At 41.1% G+C, this 16,783-nt stretch overlaps 1 protein-coding gene across 3 annotated transcripts in view; it reads left to right on the top strand.

The window, feature by feature from the left end:
* LOC116392611 (guanine nucleotide-binding protein subunit beta-4) overlaps positions 1-12,314 on the top strand; it is a 17,670-nt gene extending 5,356 nt beyond the window's left edge. For 2 of the 3 annotated variants that reach the window (XM_031864263.1, XM_031864262.1), the window contains 10 exons: positions 5,352-5,534; positions 5,991-6,029; positions 6,622-6,728; positions 7,614-7,628; positions 8,993-9,056; positions 9,795-9,957; positions 10,588-10,654; positions 10,978-11,179; positions 11,560-11,776; positions 12,092-12,314. In XM_031864263.1, the coding sequence (XP_031720123.1) occupies positions 5,478-5,534; positions 5,991-6,029; positions 6,622-6,728; positions 7,614-7,628; positions 8,993-9,056; positions 9,795-9,957; positions 10,588-10,654; positions 10,978-11,179; positions 11,560-11,776; positions 12,092-12,198 (1,038 nt within the window). In that variant the 5' untranslated portion in view covers positions 5,352-5,477 and the 3' untranslated portion in view covers positions 12,199-12,314. The remainder of the gene's footprint in view (positions 1-5,351; positions 5,535-5,990; positions 6,030-6,621; positions 6,729-7,613; positions 7,629-8,992; positions 9,057-9,794; positions 9,958-10,587; positions 10,655-10,977; positions 11,180-11,559; positions 11,777-12,091) is intronic. The other variant, XM_031864264.1, reaches the window with a different exon arrangement.
* The last annotated feature ends 4,469 nt before the right edge of the window (positions 12,315-16,783 follow it).

Here is a 16,783-nt window from a genome sequence, read left to right as displayed (position 1 = left end):
ATCAGCTTTCTCATTAGTGGTTGCACGAAAACCCTGCGCAGCTTTTCTCTTTTCTTCTTCCCTATTTTCCATTAAATATACATGTCAGTGCGCCTTCAACCGAGCGGCAACTGGTAGCGTGACGGGGCGCGAGGCTCGTGCAATGTGTTGCTCGTATCGGAAACGTATTCAGCGAAGATCGTTTCGTAAACATGGTTGATACATTGTAATTTCACCACCGACAGTCCCGTGTGTTTTTTTTCCATACGATGTAGCTGATGGTTTCCTGTCTCTGTTGACAGTCAACACGTAATAATAAATCAGCTCAGTGGGTTTTTCAATGGTGACTTATAAACACGAGGAAGTTGCAGTTTTTAATCGTGTATGTTATCGATCTACAGCTTATCTGGGTATGGTTAGTACATACCTAGTACTTCAGTATTTAGTATGGTGCTCTCTCACATAGTGACCTATTAAACTCAAAGATGGATTGTATTGTGATTGACTAAAAATGTCATTTTAAATATAAATATATAGCCTACACTGTTCATTTAGAATGGTCAAATTTCTTTATAATCGCTTAATTTTCAATGATCCAGCTGAAATTCCAAATCTTCTCTGGTAAATTAAATATATGGGCTAAACAAGCCATTGGAAGATGTCACTGTGGGTTCTGTGAAATTGTGATTTATTCACTATCTTTATCTTTATAAACAAGTGGTAAATTAAATAAAAACATCAGATAAATAGATGATGAATGAAAACAAAAAATGTGTTTGAGCCCAACAGCCAGGAAAAGACAACACTGAAAACTGTCCTCACAATAATGATATTGTGTGTCGGGCGCTTCGGGGTGGGCGATGAAATATTCAGTGTATCCATATAATTTATTAACTTTCATTTGAGTTGTATGAAATGTATTGTGGAAAATGATTTTCTCAAAATCAGAACAAAATTTGAATTGTAAACAAACTAAAGTTTTGTTTGTTTTGAGAGTATTGCAGGCCAAAAAGTGCAACACAGCTCAGTGTATGCAAAGTCACATCACCTATTCACTTGATGTCTAATGCGTGTGCCACATATTGATATTATGATACTGATTTCAACTATACCACACAGCCCTAATTTGCTGTATCTTCAAGCTCTACATGTTCTTATTTGCACAGCTGTATGCTACCAAACGTATGCCAAACCTCAGAGAAACTATCCCGTGGTAACGACAAAAATAACAGCCGTCAGTTTTTATAACTGCACCCATTATACACGAGCAGAAAATCTCCACGTTTCACGCAAAAGGGTCATGGTTCACTTCAGATTAAGGATGTCAACTATTGTTTTGTGACTGCATATATGTGTAATTCTGTAACCGTCTGGTGTAGGTGGGGCGAAAGCTGTGATCAAAGTAGGTCATACAATCATTAAACATTAATTTACGGTGTTCCCTATGTCATAGGCAAAATAAAACTTTTACCTCATCATACATGACACATGAATGATGTAATGCGAACATCAGCTGACGAGAAGGAAGACATACGGCCTCTCACCAGGTATTTCCTCCATTCTCCGAATGTTTGAAATAGTCGGTGGGTCACCTGAACAAGTTTACACCGGCTGGAGCTGCGTTGCAGCATTCAAGAGTTCACTTTCTCACACGGAGCCGTAAAGAGTTTCCTGCCGATCCGGTACAGACACTCATGACTTCTGATATTGTCTCTTGGACAGAAACTGTGAAGGTGAGATCAGGCGTAGGTGTAGGGACTTTTTTGTTGTTTGATGTTTAATAACATTTAAAGTTGATCATCTGACGACAATAACTGAGCATATTCAGTGTCCTCGAAAGGTATATTTCATAAAATAAAAATGCGTTAAGTCAATGAGCTTGTGTATAGAGGCTGATGTTTAGTTAAAAGAAAATATCTCAATATTAGTTGGACATACGCTGGTAGATTTTACATTTGTCACAAATGTACACTGGGAACAGAATTGGTCTCTAAAATATGAAACTGTAAGGCATCAACATGTCTTAATAAAGTGCATACATTTAGTAAATGTTCTGTCCATTCTAACGGGAAATTCAAAGACGTACTGTTGTCTAATTTTCTAGAATTAGATTTGGATGATGATATTAAAATCTTACTGTAAACACTGGTGTTAAGTGCTCACAGTGGACTACCGTGCAATAATTTGATTCGACCTGTTCAAAATGTTAAATCCTTAACTTCCTGACCGTTTCATGGTGTTGGGCCCCCGTGGCTCTGGGTGCAGCTGTACTGACTGCACCTCCTGCTGCTCTGTTCACCAGTATGCGTTCATGATTGAGGTAGATATGACTTTCTACTGTATGTGACCCCGAGGGAGCACGAGGTCTCATTGACTCATTTAAGTTCAACACAAAATATGCTGCTCTGATGGGAATCTTCTCCAGTTTTGATGAATACAAACACTCCTGGACTTTACTGTCTTCTGGTTGTATACGTTTCCTGCTGAACATATACTGTCACTGAGTCAGCTGTGACACACACACACACACAGTATGCACTGTAACAAATATATTGTGACCGAGCTTCATTATGGGAACCAGAGACTATAGTGACTTGTACCCGACAATGACTTTACTATGGAGAAGTTAAGGAGGTCTCTCTGTGTCTCTCTTTGCCCCTGAGTGGTGTGAAAGTGAAAGGTTGTATGTGATCAACAGAATCAATTTTACAGTGTATAATGTATAACCTGGATTAAAACAGCAACAGCAGCTAATAACTTATTGAAAGCTGAACCAGATGTAAAAACAATGCTTGCATAGACAAACATCTGTAAACTAATCTCACATGTGTGTGTGTGTATATATATATATATATATATATATATATATATATATATATATTTATATTTCGCCACTTCAGGTCATTCCCTCTATTAATCCATTGATTGTGTGATTAAAGATATTAAGTTTAGCCATTTTGGTCAAAAAAGGACTTTCATGATTATTTAAATTTATCTGTCAGGCTGCATATATTTTCATAATATGCCAGTACATTTGGGCCATATAAAGAAAATACTAAACATTTTATAATATAGAATAATTTTGACCAAATACCTCAATATTGCAACAGTATTGTATGGTTGACCATCGGTGCTTTCACAAAATACTTTCATAGTGAGATTTTTGATAAATAGTCATCAGTAATGTGAATATGAAGAGTCTGATATTAGGCCTCATATTACAATATCAATATAACATTGATATTTTGCGCAGCCCTAAGGGAGATTTTCAGAAGACAACTATGCGTACGCAAGGCCTTTATGGGTGCGATGCAAAGGGGCAAAGTGTGTCTGTTTCTGCCTTTGTGCACCTTTTTGAACCTACACAGCTTATGCAGACGGCAGGTGTTTGGTCCCAGTTAGGAGGACACATTAGTTTCCCGCTGGCTACTGGGAGCTCCAGCACGGGGCTGAACATGTTAGACGGGTGGTCAGTTGCTTGGTGTCAGAAGGGCTGTAGCAATTCTAGCCTCCCCTGGCCAGTGTCAGAGACCCAACTGCGGTGGTGCCAAGCGGCACTATCTACTGTAGCTGGCAGCCTCATACTAAACAATGGGCCGCTCCAACACACAGCTCTGCCTTTGTCACTCCTGATCCTTGTGCCGTGCTCTGGGCCTGTGTGGGCCCGGCTGGTTGGCTGCATGACTCCAGTCACACAACAGAAAAGACCCAGTTTTATGGCTATACATTTGTTAAAGGTAGACTTTATCTAGTCCTTTTTGTAGGGACCATTTTTCCATGTGACAGCCTCTATTGGCTGTGGTTGGTTACATCAGCAGTAATGAGTCCTGTTTTAGTTTCTAAATGACTAAAAGGTATCCACATGTAAACAAGACCATTCATGAAGCCCTCCTGCAAGTCACTGCCATGGCGTGCCTAAAATCGGAGCTGCCAGTTTCATCCAAACTGATGGGGATGACGTTTTTCATCGTCATCTTCAATCATACCTGCGTCATGTTCCACCTCATCTCTCTCGTATGCTTTCCTTCCCGACACAAGCCTCAGGCTGAAAACATCGATTCTAAAACTATTTATCGGCGTAGAAGGTTATACCCGGTGTTTTTGGTCGTCCACAAGGCGCTCTGTGTGACGTGGCAGAGGCAGAGAGTATAATGAATCCTACGGCAGTCATATAGAGCAGCACCACATCACAGGCGAGCTGACGCTGAGAGCCTCTCTTCAGGGGGGTTGCGTCAGCCGGGAGGAGAGAGTGACGTCACTCCCAGGCAGCTCAAAGCATTGCAACTCTCGCTGCCCCCTCGATGCCTCGTTACTGTCAAAGACCTCCTTGGCTGAGACAAGAGTCCTCGATGAGCGGTCCAAAGCCTCCTCTCTTGTGTTTGCAGAGCAGAGGCTTTATGGCCAAACAAAGCGAACCCGAGAATGTAAAAGAGTAGCTCTCCACACATTCACAGTGTCTTTATAAGGCAATTGTAGCAGCGTGGCCATCAAATCGTCGTCTTAGTTACTTATTTGCTATTTTGTAAAACGAATGGTGTTTTCTCTTGTGGTGAATAAGTGACTGGGGCCAATGGTTTTAAAGCCTCTGCAAAAAATGAAGATAAAGCACAAACGACGTCCTCTTAACATTAACATGATTTCCTGTGGAGAGGAAGGGCTGGACTCGGCGTAATTGTTGAATTATAGAAAATGGAACTGAAAATTTAATCTCGGAGGGTTAGACTTCTGGACAGCAGACTGTAAAACAGCCTGTAAAACAAGGAGAGGGGGTTGGGGAGGGGTGGTCCAAACATTTCTGAGGAGTGTCTAAGTGCTTCGTGACCCACATTCAGGCTCCCCAAGGTAAAGGAAGTGGCAACTCGCACGTTGAGCGTGCACGCATGCGTGTGTGCACGTTAAGCGTGTGCACTCAAACAGATCTGACATACCTAACCGAGACACGCATTTAAATACATGCTCACATAATTTACACCCACCCACAGATGAATATATACACATACTTTATAGTATTTGGACATATTGTCAAATAAATCCTCCAAATCTGCCCATTGTCCTCTCTCACACACACACACACACACGTAAATTCGGGGCACTTTGGGGCGGGCCGAGCAAACGGCGCAACGAACAACACAAAAGGCTGATTGAGTCGGGAAAGGTCAGAGCCGGGCTCAGATGGCCTTTTGAACCAGACTGGGGGTGTTTGAAGAGCCAGGCCACCCTCCAGGCCCCCACCCAGCCCCACCCTTTGCAGCACCCTCATTTGGTCTGAAACCCATACAGGATACCTATGTTTGTCTGATGGAGGACTTCCCATCCTTCTCTCTCTGTGTGCCTGTTGAACTCATAGTATTTCTGTCTCTCTGTCTTTGCAGGTGTCAGCTGGTAAAGCGTGGGTGTGTGAGTGAGTGCGTGTGCGTGTGTGTGTGCAGGCACGTGTGTGTTCCCAGCCCTGTCAGTATTTGGAGTGGAGTGTGGCCTGAACAAATCACAGAAGGACAATGAGCGAGCTGGAACAGTTGCGGCAGGAAGCCGAGCAACTACGCAATCAGATCCGGGTACGGCGACACTCTATTTTGTGCATGTGTTTGTTTACATTTACGTATTTGTGTGTGTGTGTGTGTGTGTCTGTGTGTGTGTGGTTCACTTGTGTCCATCACATGGGTGCCACTGTCTGTTCACTGGAAGCTGTGACTCTCACAGTTTCAGATGAGACAGTGACACACTCGACATACAACTTGTCAATCAGCCACCTCCATTCTCGTGCAAATTGCATTGTGGGAACTGATCGATAAATGTCACTTTGCTGCTGTGTGATCATTCTGTGATCATTGGGATATTCAGTTTCTGTGATGAGCAACAACTCATGGCACTTGTTTAGACACTTATTTAGAAGTAATTCTTGCAAAGTTTGTCTTTTTGTTACATTATTTCCGTGCGTTTGTCTGTGCAGTGGTTACATGCGTTAAGCTTAGCTGGTCAACATGATTATTATGGTTTTTGTTGTCTTGCAGGATGCCAGGAAAGCCTGTAGTGACTCCACTCTGTCACAGGTAAGACTTCCTCTCCACATGTAGAATATTGTGTGCACATTCAGCGGTGTATTCTCCTCAAGGAGGGAGTGTTCAAGACATGTAATGTTACTCTAAATGGCCCAAACCATTAAGAATATGAAACGCATCTGTATAACAAAATTGAGGTTGCAAATTTTCACAAGGCACAACGCTCGGGTGAGCCGACTAGATTCATTAAGCTTTGTTCCATTAACTAGTAATGTAGTCTGTTTTATTCTGTTGTAGTTTAAGCCACATGTGGACAGCACTGAAGCTAGGTAAGACTAGTGAATGAATACATGTACTGACTAGCTTTAGTGGAAGTCGATGGCTAATCAAGGTACAAGTTTTAAAATGGGCATTCGAAATTCCTCAGCCCATCTTTATTTACACACACAATCCATATTAATACTCGACAGACATTATACACTAATATAAGCTTTACTATTCTTTGCCATGGTCCATTGTTGAGCGACGTTTGTCTGTTTTTGCTGACTCAGCTAGCGTCCAGTTTGGGGGGGGGGGGATGTGTTGATGATAACTGTGTGGGCCTCGAGTGACACTGCTGACGCCGTTTCCTGTGTTTTGGCAGATCACAGCTGGTCTGGACTCAGTGGGCCGGATACAGATGCGAACGCGACGCACTCTCAGGGGCCACCTGGCCAAGATCTATGCAATGCACTGGGGGAGCGACTCCAGGTAGAGTAGTAATTCTACAGACAACCCAATTATTAGTTCAGAGCAGGATAGGCAATTAACCGTTTTATACGATTTTTTTGGTCTGATTCATGTTTTTATTGTACGTTTGAGGCATTAAAGAAAAGAATGATGCAGTTTTAAACCCTCAGATTATCGTCAACTTGTTTTTAGATGTTCAGCATAGTATATCATATATATATATATATATATATATTATTTATTTTATTTTTTTAAATCCCTGAAGACACTGAAGCACAATTCTATGTAGGTCTTATTAATTAACCTACGGTGGCCCTCAGGGGACAAGTGTCACAGAAAATGCACACAAAGGGATGTTAACTATGATCACCACCGTGTAGTCAATTTAGTTTTCTAATTTTATCAGGATTATATGAACTTTTGAAGGTCATTTCTGTCACTGCTAAGAGTTTCTAGACTGCCAGTTTCAGCATTGCGACTGTTAGCACTACAGCTCTAACTCTGAAGATGTACGGTATGACCGGCATCGGCAATAAAGTGCCACCAGCATGCAGGTTTCAGGTCCAGGCAAACATGGACACACCTTCAGCCACAGTGCAGGACCTTTACAATAAAATCACCTGTATGGCTTCATCTCTTTTTTTTGGAAAATTGACTTCACGTTTAATTTCTCACATTAGTTGTAATACCACCAACTTGATTGTCGATATCGAGGCAGTGTAGCATAACTTCAGTTATGGCAGCAAATCGGAACCAATTACCAACTCTCTCTGCAAATACAATCCAAAGATGGTTCTCAACTTTGTACATGACTGGTATTAATATTATTATTTCTGTGTTTAATATGTCTGTCACCCTTATCTTTCTCTCTGTCCATCTGTCTCCCAATGCAATGCACTGGGGCAGTGACGGCAGTCCCAGGTGTGGGGCTTTACTACTACCAGTACCACTACTACTACCACTACTACCACTACTACTATTCTACTAATATGACTAATACCACCATAATTGACTGTCACTACTGTCACCTCCACTACTACTGTACATGTGTCTTAGTGCTAGCACTGTTTTACGCCCTCACTTTGAGCACAGTAATGATATTAGCTGAGCACAGAGACAGTCAACCAGCATAGCTTATTTAATATTTAGTTAAAGATGCAGTTTGTAAGATCTCAAGCTTTTTTTTTTCCTTTTGTTTCCCGCAAATGTTATGACGATCACAATGAATCCTCTCGTCCAGATTGGACTGCAAATGTGCCAGCTCACATTGACTTGTCACTAAATTTAGAACTTACAAACTGCTTTTTTAACCATTTGCTGCAATTATGAGCACCAAGAATCATATTTTCCCAATATTATGCATGCAGTGCACTGGTCTTTATTCATAGAAAATGAGCTGGAGGATGGCATAGACAAAAAGTAGTTTTGTTTTTATGGTAACATTTTGTTGATTTTTAGAAATCCTCGATCACACACTAATGTGTTCAAGCAAATTTAGTTTGCTCTTTTTGTCACCAGTAAAACCTACTTTTATTGCCTGCAGCGGATGATGCATAGGCTGTTACGTTACGTGATTGTTCTGTTAAGTGTGTGTGTGTGTGTGTGTGTGCGCGTGTGTGTGTGTGCGCGTGCGCACCCACCCAGCACCCTCTGGGTGACCCTGCAGGAGGCCTGTGTTTATTTTGTATACAGCCACTGACATTTTAGCGAGATGGCTCTCCTCCTGATTGTAGCATAGCACCGTCAAACCACTTCCTGTCCCTGGATCGGCAGGGATACCCACCAAGTCAGGGAGGGGCTCCAGCTGTTTTGGCATCTGTACCACCTATAACTCTAATTCTGTACCGACTATTTCTACTTCCACCATCCTCTCTGCATTCCTTTATGCTGTCCCTTCTTGCTGCCCCACCCCAGCTTCTTTCTAGTGCTTTCCCAACTCCTCAGGCTTCAACCTCCCACTCGACAGTAGGACTTTTACATAACTGGGGTAATGAATATTACATGGCGTGGGACATTAAAAGTGGCTTCCCTGTATGAGGAGACTTCCACTAGGAGGGGGAGGAAGAAGGAACATGGAGGGAAATGGACACTGGTAGAGAAGAGTAGAGAGCTCACGCTGAATGCTTTTTGACAGAGCACCTTATACTTATTCAGACGGTATAGCACAGTATTCTGTTAGGTGGCTGCTGGCTCTCATTGCTTGTAATGACCAAGGTGCATGTACCTTGTGTTTGTTTTTTAAGTGTGTGCCAGATGTCATGCTGTTCTTAACTTTTTTTCCCCAGGTTACTTGTCAGTGCCTCGCAAGATGGAAAGCTTATCATCTGGGACAGCTACACGACAAACAAGGTGAGATTATTGATCGTCAGTGATAGGATGTATAATATGTACAAGAACAGGTAAAGTACATTTAGAGGTTTTCTGCTCTCAGTAATGTGCTGCTCCTGTCAGACTCCACTGACCCTCCTCTTGGAGAGATTCTTTGACAAGCCGATAACTGTCCAGATGTTACTTTTAGAGTACAGGCTGTAATTAATGCGCCGGCTGTCTTGAACACAATACTGTTGTAAATATGTTGTGACAAGCCAACATCCAAATGACAGCTATCGGGCTGCCTGGAGGTTCTTTATATGTTCATTTAATTAATCTGGCTGGTTAAATAGTGAAAGTAAACACTCTCTTGACGTTATTTATTTTTCATAAAACCTCACCGCCATCTGAACCTCTACTACTTAAACTATATGAAGATAAGCCGAGCAACAAACCACCCCAGGCTGTTTTGTGCTGTCCTCTTGCACTAAATATGAAGTTAATATCATATCATTATATCATGATATAATTATGTTACCATGTTGGTTATTGGCATCTTTTGTAACCGCGCCACCCAGACAAATGGAAGAAGGCCTCCTTTCATTTTTCTAAAGTACTGAGATGAAGTGGCAGGATTTTTTTGTCAGCTGATGACCTAACAGTATCATCATCATCATTTTGGATTGAAACAACATTAATTGACCTTTTTAAAGCTCAAAGTTGCTACTTTATTGTATTTTTAGTCAAGAAATGCTTCCTGACTCTCTTCGTCCTCAGATGCATGCCATCCCGCTGCGTTCTTCCTGGGTGATGACGTGCGCCTACGCCCCCTCTGGGAACTATGTGGCCTGCGGAGGCCTGGACAACATCTGCTCCATATACAGCCTGAAGACCCGAGAGGGCAACGTGCGTGTCACCCGTGAGCTACCCGGACACACAGGTAGGCAAGAAATAATATGGATAAAAGCCTATCGTTGGCTGGACTCAACAGAACCAGTAACCCTGAGCATTTTTTCTTTTTATTTCTACACTAAATAACTCGTTACATTTTTCCCAAAGTGTAATTTCAGATATTGTGCACTGTTGGCTTGTTCAATGAGTTAAACAATGGAAAGCTACACAAGCTGTTATTTTCCAATGGATCTCATGTGTTTTTCACAGGCTTATTTATATGCATGTCTCTTGGCGCAAATATGTTCTTGAAGTGTTAATTTCACATTTCACTTGCCCAGATCTGTGTCGGTTTTGTCTTTCCCCGCAATGCAAGCGTGATGTAGAGTAGAACTTTGCTCACAGTGGATTTAATTAGTCCTATTAGTACTATTTTATCATGGTCAGAAGTTGCCTTAATAGTAGTTTCACTAATGTTCTAGAGCCTGCACATCCATGAAGGTTTAGGGACTTGAGTGCTACTGTTTAAAACTTGTATACGGCAACATTGTGAAGAAGGACAAGCACAGCAGTAAACATTCAGTTGTGGCAGTCCAGCATGCGAGTAGTTAACGAGTAGAGTGCCTGACTAGACAGGACAGAGGTCTCCTTATCTGATGTTGAAGCTGTTTGCCGCCAGGTTACTTGTCCTGCTGTCGTTTCCTGGATGACAACCAGATACTGACCAGCTCCGGAGACACCACCTGGTGAGCAACGACCCTCTGCTCTCACCTGCACAGCTTAAAGAATTAATGGAATACCCTTTGGGTGGATTTTACAAAAACACTTTGCTCTATAGCCTGTAATGTGTGAGACTAGATTCCCACGGCATAATTCTATAGAGTTGTGTAAAGATGCATATAGACATAGCCCTTCAATAATTGCACTAAAATTGTAATAATTCACATAAATCGATTAATACAGGAGCTAGTATGCCCTTATAATATGTGAATGTTTTCTTTTAGCTGTTTGTGTAAAAACATTTATTGTCTCAGTGGACACACCTAACTACTACCTCCTTTTCTTGTAGTGCATTGTGGGACATAGAGACAGGCCAGCAGGCCACTGTCTTCAGCGGACACACGGGGGATGTGATGAGTTTGTCTCTCAGCCCGGACTTCAAGACCTTTGTGTCAGGAGCTTGTGACGCCACCTCCAAGCTGTGGGACATCCGTGATGGCATGTGCAGGCAGTCCTTCACCGGCCACGTGTCCGACATCAACGCCGTCACCGTGAGTACTGCAACTTCACACACACACACACGCACTCTGCAGGAAGAGTGTAGAGATGTATTTGTTTGCACAATAAAACAAAGCAGCAGAAACACAACAAGTTGTGGAGGTGAGATTTCAAAAAAAAAAAAACCTGTCGGGGCTTATAGGAGGAATTTCACCTCGGTAAACATTGGATGAATGTATCGAGGACTTCTGATTTATGATTCAATGTCGCTTGTTTCTTGAAAATTTAAAATCGAACTGAGAAAGAAATGTTATTGTTGATGATTAATTTTTGCTCACTTAACTGTTTTGAGCTTTTCCAAGTAGCAGATTTCTCTTTATCAAGCTGTCCTGACTGCTTGATTTAGATTTTATTTTTATTTTTTCTCCCGCAGTTTTTCCCCAACGGGAATGCCTTCGGCACAGGCTCAGACGATGCCACCTGCAGGCTGTTTGACCTGCGTGCCGACCAGGAGCTGATGATGTACAGCCATGACAACATCATCTGCGGCATCACCTCCGTGTCCTTCTCCAAGAGTGGCCGACTGCTCCTGGCCGGCTACGATGACTTCAACTGCAACGTCTGGGACACTCTGAAAGGCGAACGTGCAGGTAAATGATGCCTAAAGTGTGGTCACTTCATTTAAAAAATAAACATTAATAGCAGATGAGCCCACTCTTGTTTTCTTGTTCAGTGAGAAGAGCAAAAGCTGCACATTCTCAAATATCTAATTTTCTGCAAATCCAGTAGTCGACCAATAGATTCAACTCTAATATCAAGAATGAGTTGCATCCTGGAATGGATATGAACAGACAAATGAGTAGCAAGTTGAAATTGAAGAAACATGGCTGTAGTGTGAACAAGGACTGTGTTGCTGAGTTAAAGTGACCAACCTTTGATTCTGATTTATTTTCTCTGACCTCCAGGTGTGTTGGCCGGCCACGACAACAGAGTGAGCTGCTTAGGGGTGACAGAAGACGGCATGGCTGTGGCCACCGGCTCCTGGGACAGTTTCCTGCGGATCTGGAACTAAACAAACCTCTTCCTTGTTGTACTCAATCACTGCCCTCCAACTTGCTCCCCGCAACCCCACCCACCACATATCCCAACTCATCTGCTGGGCTGGACCTGAGGGGTGCACTGTCAGCCGAAATCCTCTCAACTTCCCCCCCCCCCCCCCGAGTTCTCCTCTCTGCTGGTGACCCGCCCACCTGTGAGAAAGTACCAACTCTTTCTACCTGTCCAAGTGATGTATTTTATTACCCAGCCATCACACAGAAACATAAATAAGAACCTTTCATTAGAGTTGTCCAATCAAAATTAAAGAAAGAGATGAGTTCGAAAAACTGAAGGAAAAGGAAAAGAGAAAGATATTGCCCCAGTACCAATTCTCTTCTAGGGGGCGAGAAAGAGAATCTTTTACCGTGTCAAACAACAAACAAGATGAGTGTTGCTGTGTAATATGTAAATGTATATATAAAGACAGTATATATGTATAGCATTATGTGTGTATATATGCATAATATATGCATATATAATGTGTATGTATATATTTTTGTAGTTTATGTCCCACCCTTTTTTTATGATTTTGAGCGGGGTTTATAGTTTATTTCTAATGTACATATTCACATTACTACTTGCCAGAAACGTATATTTTATCCTGTGTGAGTACCAGATTGAGTGTCGGACAATTTAGACACGGCAAAGTGTCATAATTTAACGTAAAAGCCTCCTTTCATTTGATCATATTTCTGGTACTTGCTGTTAAATCAAGCCCACTTGTCCAGCAACAAAAGAGGATTTAGCAAGTAAACAAAAACAATTTCCAAAATATACACTTTGGCCCAGCTAAACTCACTTTCCTCAACTGTATGTGTGTGTATTATTGTACAGGCAGCAAGCGTAATTAATGCATCCTGTATCTGCAAATTCATGTGACTGACAACACGGCCCCTGGCATCCCTCACCACAGTCTTTTCATTTGGAAGGAAACCACCACACTGCTGTGATAATGATTAGAGAGTGTGCTTCAAAACCAACAACTGCTGTTTTTAGTCTGGATTCAGGTTTAGCTCCAAAGTACAAAACTGGTGAATTTCAGGCTAAGATAGAAAACTTTATTTAACCGGAGGCCCTGCCTTGGCCTCTACTCGCATGGATTGTGGTTTCAAATCCTCGACATGCTGAATATCTGAAAACCACATTCATGCCATGCAAACAGCTGTGTGATATGATCGATAACCCAACCTAAATGGAGGTGTTGCATCATAATATCACCCGTCAGCTGTAGCCTATAGAATCTACTTTTCCGTAGAGTTGAGATGAGCATCTCGAGTTGCCCGTACAAATGACACTGATGGAGAAGAAGGGCATCGCAGAGAGAGATGCGCTCTCCTCGAGCAGAAACCGTTTTCTACCTGTGAGCATGTAATGGTGCTGAGGCCTGTACGGACAAATGGTAGAGCGGCCTGTCGTTACGTGAGGATATTTAAAGGACCGTAAAAGACAGCAGTGACTCTGAGGACTAGAGAAAAAAGATGTCTGTCAGAGCTCGCCATGTCATTTTTCTCTTCTATTTTTTTTTTTTTCTCTCTCAAAGCGAAGGATCAATGAGTCCTCTTCGTCGTCAACAAGGTGTGAACTGAGTGACTGCATGGAACTGTAATCATGTTCGCTGCTCCAAAATCACACCAGTGCCACCACAAGCCTGTAAAAAAGAAAAGTTAAAAAAAAAAAGTATTTTTTTTTTTTTTTTTTTTTTTTTTAAAAAAGGGTTTTAACACTTTTTTTTTTCATCACCAAAAACATGTTATGAACTGTTAAATATTGCTTGTGAAGAAAGTACACTTGGTAGACAGAAATGTACACTTTAGTAGAGAGCTATACATGCACTCACAAACTGTAGTACAAATGTAAACCATTGAACACATGTGACTTATTTACCCATAGAAGTGCTGTCTCTGATTTTGAGTATTTTCTCATCACACATCTTCCATTATTTTGGTTCCTCTAAAGGCTTAATTAAAAAAAAAAAAAAAAAAACTTTAAAAAAAAAACCAATGTATGTGAGTTGGACCTATCCATCGGCTGTCTCAGGTGCCTATCTCTGAATATAAACATTTGACCCACACGGGCTAGATAAAGGAGGGTTTGTGCTCCTGTGAGATGTGGCACTATTGTGTCTCCATTCTGCCTTACGATACCATTCACAATAGAAGGTAATACTAGCATCGACTACAGTCATTTTTTTCCTCTTACTATTCCTTTTTACACACTGATCAATAAGAGAGATTGCTAATTATTTTTCTTTTCCCAATAGAAGCACATTCTGATACTAGTGAACACTAAAAAGCATGCTTACAGAAAACCACGCAAACACATGCAGCTCCATACTGCTTCTTAAAGCTTTTTATACAATTCTGCTTTCTACTACTACCACCGCACACTATCACTGTAGTATTTATTTAGGTTCAATCGGCTATCAATGAAACCCCTCTATGGCCTACCGTGATTCTATTTACCTTTTTACGTTCTTAAATGTTTTAGCTGCTTCTACCTGGCTTTGCATTAATGAATCCTTTTTGAGAGAATGTTAAAAAAAATAAGTTATAGTTTCTAGAATGAGAATATCTTTGAGGCGTGTAGGATGTGATATGTATTGCATATCAGGGGGGTGGTGAGGGGTGATTTGCTGATGTATGTGGATAACGATTAGATCTAAGTGTTACTTTCTTATTTGTGCCATTTATCCACAGACTCTGAGCTGTGAATTGAAAACTAGTCGATGTGATTTAAAAAAAAAAATAAGAAAGTTTGCTCACTTTACTCAAGTGCCAGCTTTTTCCATATCCATCAATTAAAGTCACATCAGTTTGATTTTAAACCCAGTCTGTTGTCTGACCAAAGCGGTGTACTGCTTATATCTGAAGATGGGTGTTTGTGTTATTAAGTTAACAGTGCTTATTAGAGTAACGTCTATCAGCGGACGTCAGATGTTCATGTGTCCCCAGATAAAGATGAAGGAATAGTTTGACATTTTGTTTGCTTTCTGGCAGTTGGATAAGTAGATTCTCGCCACTCTCGTATCTTTTTGGTAAATATGAGGCTACAACCAGCAGCCTGTTAGCTTAGCTTAGCATAAAGACTGGAAATGGGTGGGAAGCAGTTTGCCTGGCTCTGTCTGAAGCTCACTAATAAATGTTTATTTGTTAAGCAAAATACGTTGGAAAAAACCCGCCAATTCCATAGAAATGCCAATTTCACCTGGCAACTGGTCAGGCCCAAACCCTAAATGTTGAATAAGCATTTTTACAGTTTTTGTACATATTAAATACAAAAACTTGTTAATTTGTGTGCTCGGAGATGCTGCTAGGCAGACGTTAGTTGAACAGAGCCATGCTAGCTGTACCCCTCTGTTTCCACTCTTTATGCTAAGCTAGCCGGCAGCTAGCAGTAGCCTTTTAAGTCATTTGTTAATGGACAGAAATGAAAGTGGACTCTTCCCTAATGCTCCTCCAGAAGCAAATAAGTATATTATTTTCCAAAATGTTAAACTATTCAAATACAACCCACCCTGTTCTTTTATGACATTAAAAGCTGTGTAAAATTGAAAAGAAATGCACCATTGTCCTTAGTAGCTGAAGAGGGGATTGTGTTTATTTCCGATATTCAGCAGGCAACCATTTCCTTGCTGTGTGTGTAATTCAGCAGTATTAGCAGCTGGAACCTGGAATAGTAACACTTCTACGTGCCTGTGCAGTTCACTCAATCAAAAAGGTGCTTGACTTCATTAAATTTCACATTATGTTGTATTTACCTGAAGTCTCCTCCAGTTTATTCTCTGAACTATACAACTGATATGGAGCTGTTGAATCAACTTCTGTGGTGTTACAAAATGTCGACATTTGATGCATTTACAGTATTGTCTCAAGTACCAAGATCGGTGACTTCTTTGAATCATTGGAGTGGAATGTTTGGCAGTAGTTTTTTTTTTTTTTTTTCTTGGTGCAAGTTGCCATGCGTCACCCACAGTGCCAACATTTAACTTCAAAGAGCAGATGTGAAAAAATGTTGCTGCTGCACAAGTTCAGGCAGTATTTTGATGGCCGCATTTGCACGACTCTCCAAATTTAATATCTTGAGAAAAGAAATGGAAAGTTACTGGTTCAATGACACCCTACCACTTGAATTGATTGTCACATGATCACCACCACGGCACCATCACCAAATAATGCACTGCCCTTTGACTCTACAACCTACTGTTGACATTTTGATTTTATTTATTGTTTTATGTTTTAAGCCAGTAAGGACCAGGGACTTGGTGCCATAATTCTCTTACAATGCTATTGTGTGAAATTATAATCACTTGTTATGGAATAATTTTTATAGTCTTTTTCACACCAGACCTTTTTTTTGTATTTGTACAGTGGCTTGGTGATACTGATATGTTGCCATGAGTTATTGTAACCAATAAAAAGCTTCTAACCAAGAATACAGATCCTCAACCATTTCCTTCTCAAAAATGTCAACTGTATAATGTCTAAAAAACTATGTACAGTATTTTCCCGTTTATAGAAATTAGTTTAAGTTTAATTCAGGAACAAGCCAGAACCGTTTTT

Source organism: Anarrhichthys ocellatus, unplaced genomic scaffold (assembly GCF_004355925.1).
Source record: "Anarrhichthys ocellatus isolate YVR2014 unplaced genomic scaffold, GSC_Weel_1.0 scaffold30, whole genome shotgun sequence".
Taxonomy (NCBI): domain Eukaryota; kingdom Metazoa; phylum Chordata; class Actinopteri; order Perciformes; family Anarhichadidae; genus Anarrhichthys; species Anarrhichthys ocellatus.
This window is presented reverse-complemented; position numbering and strand designations above follow the sequence as displayed.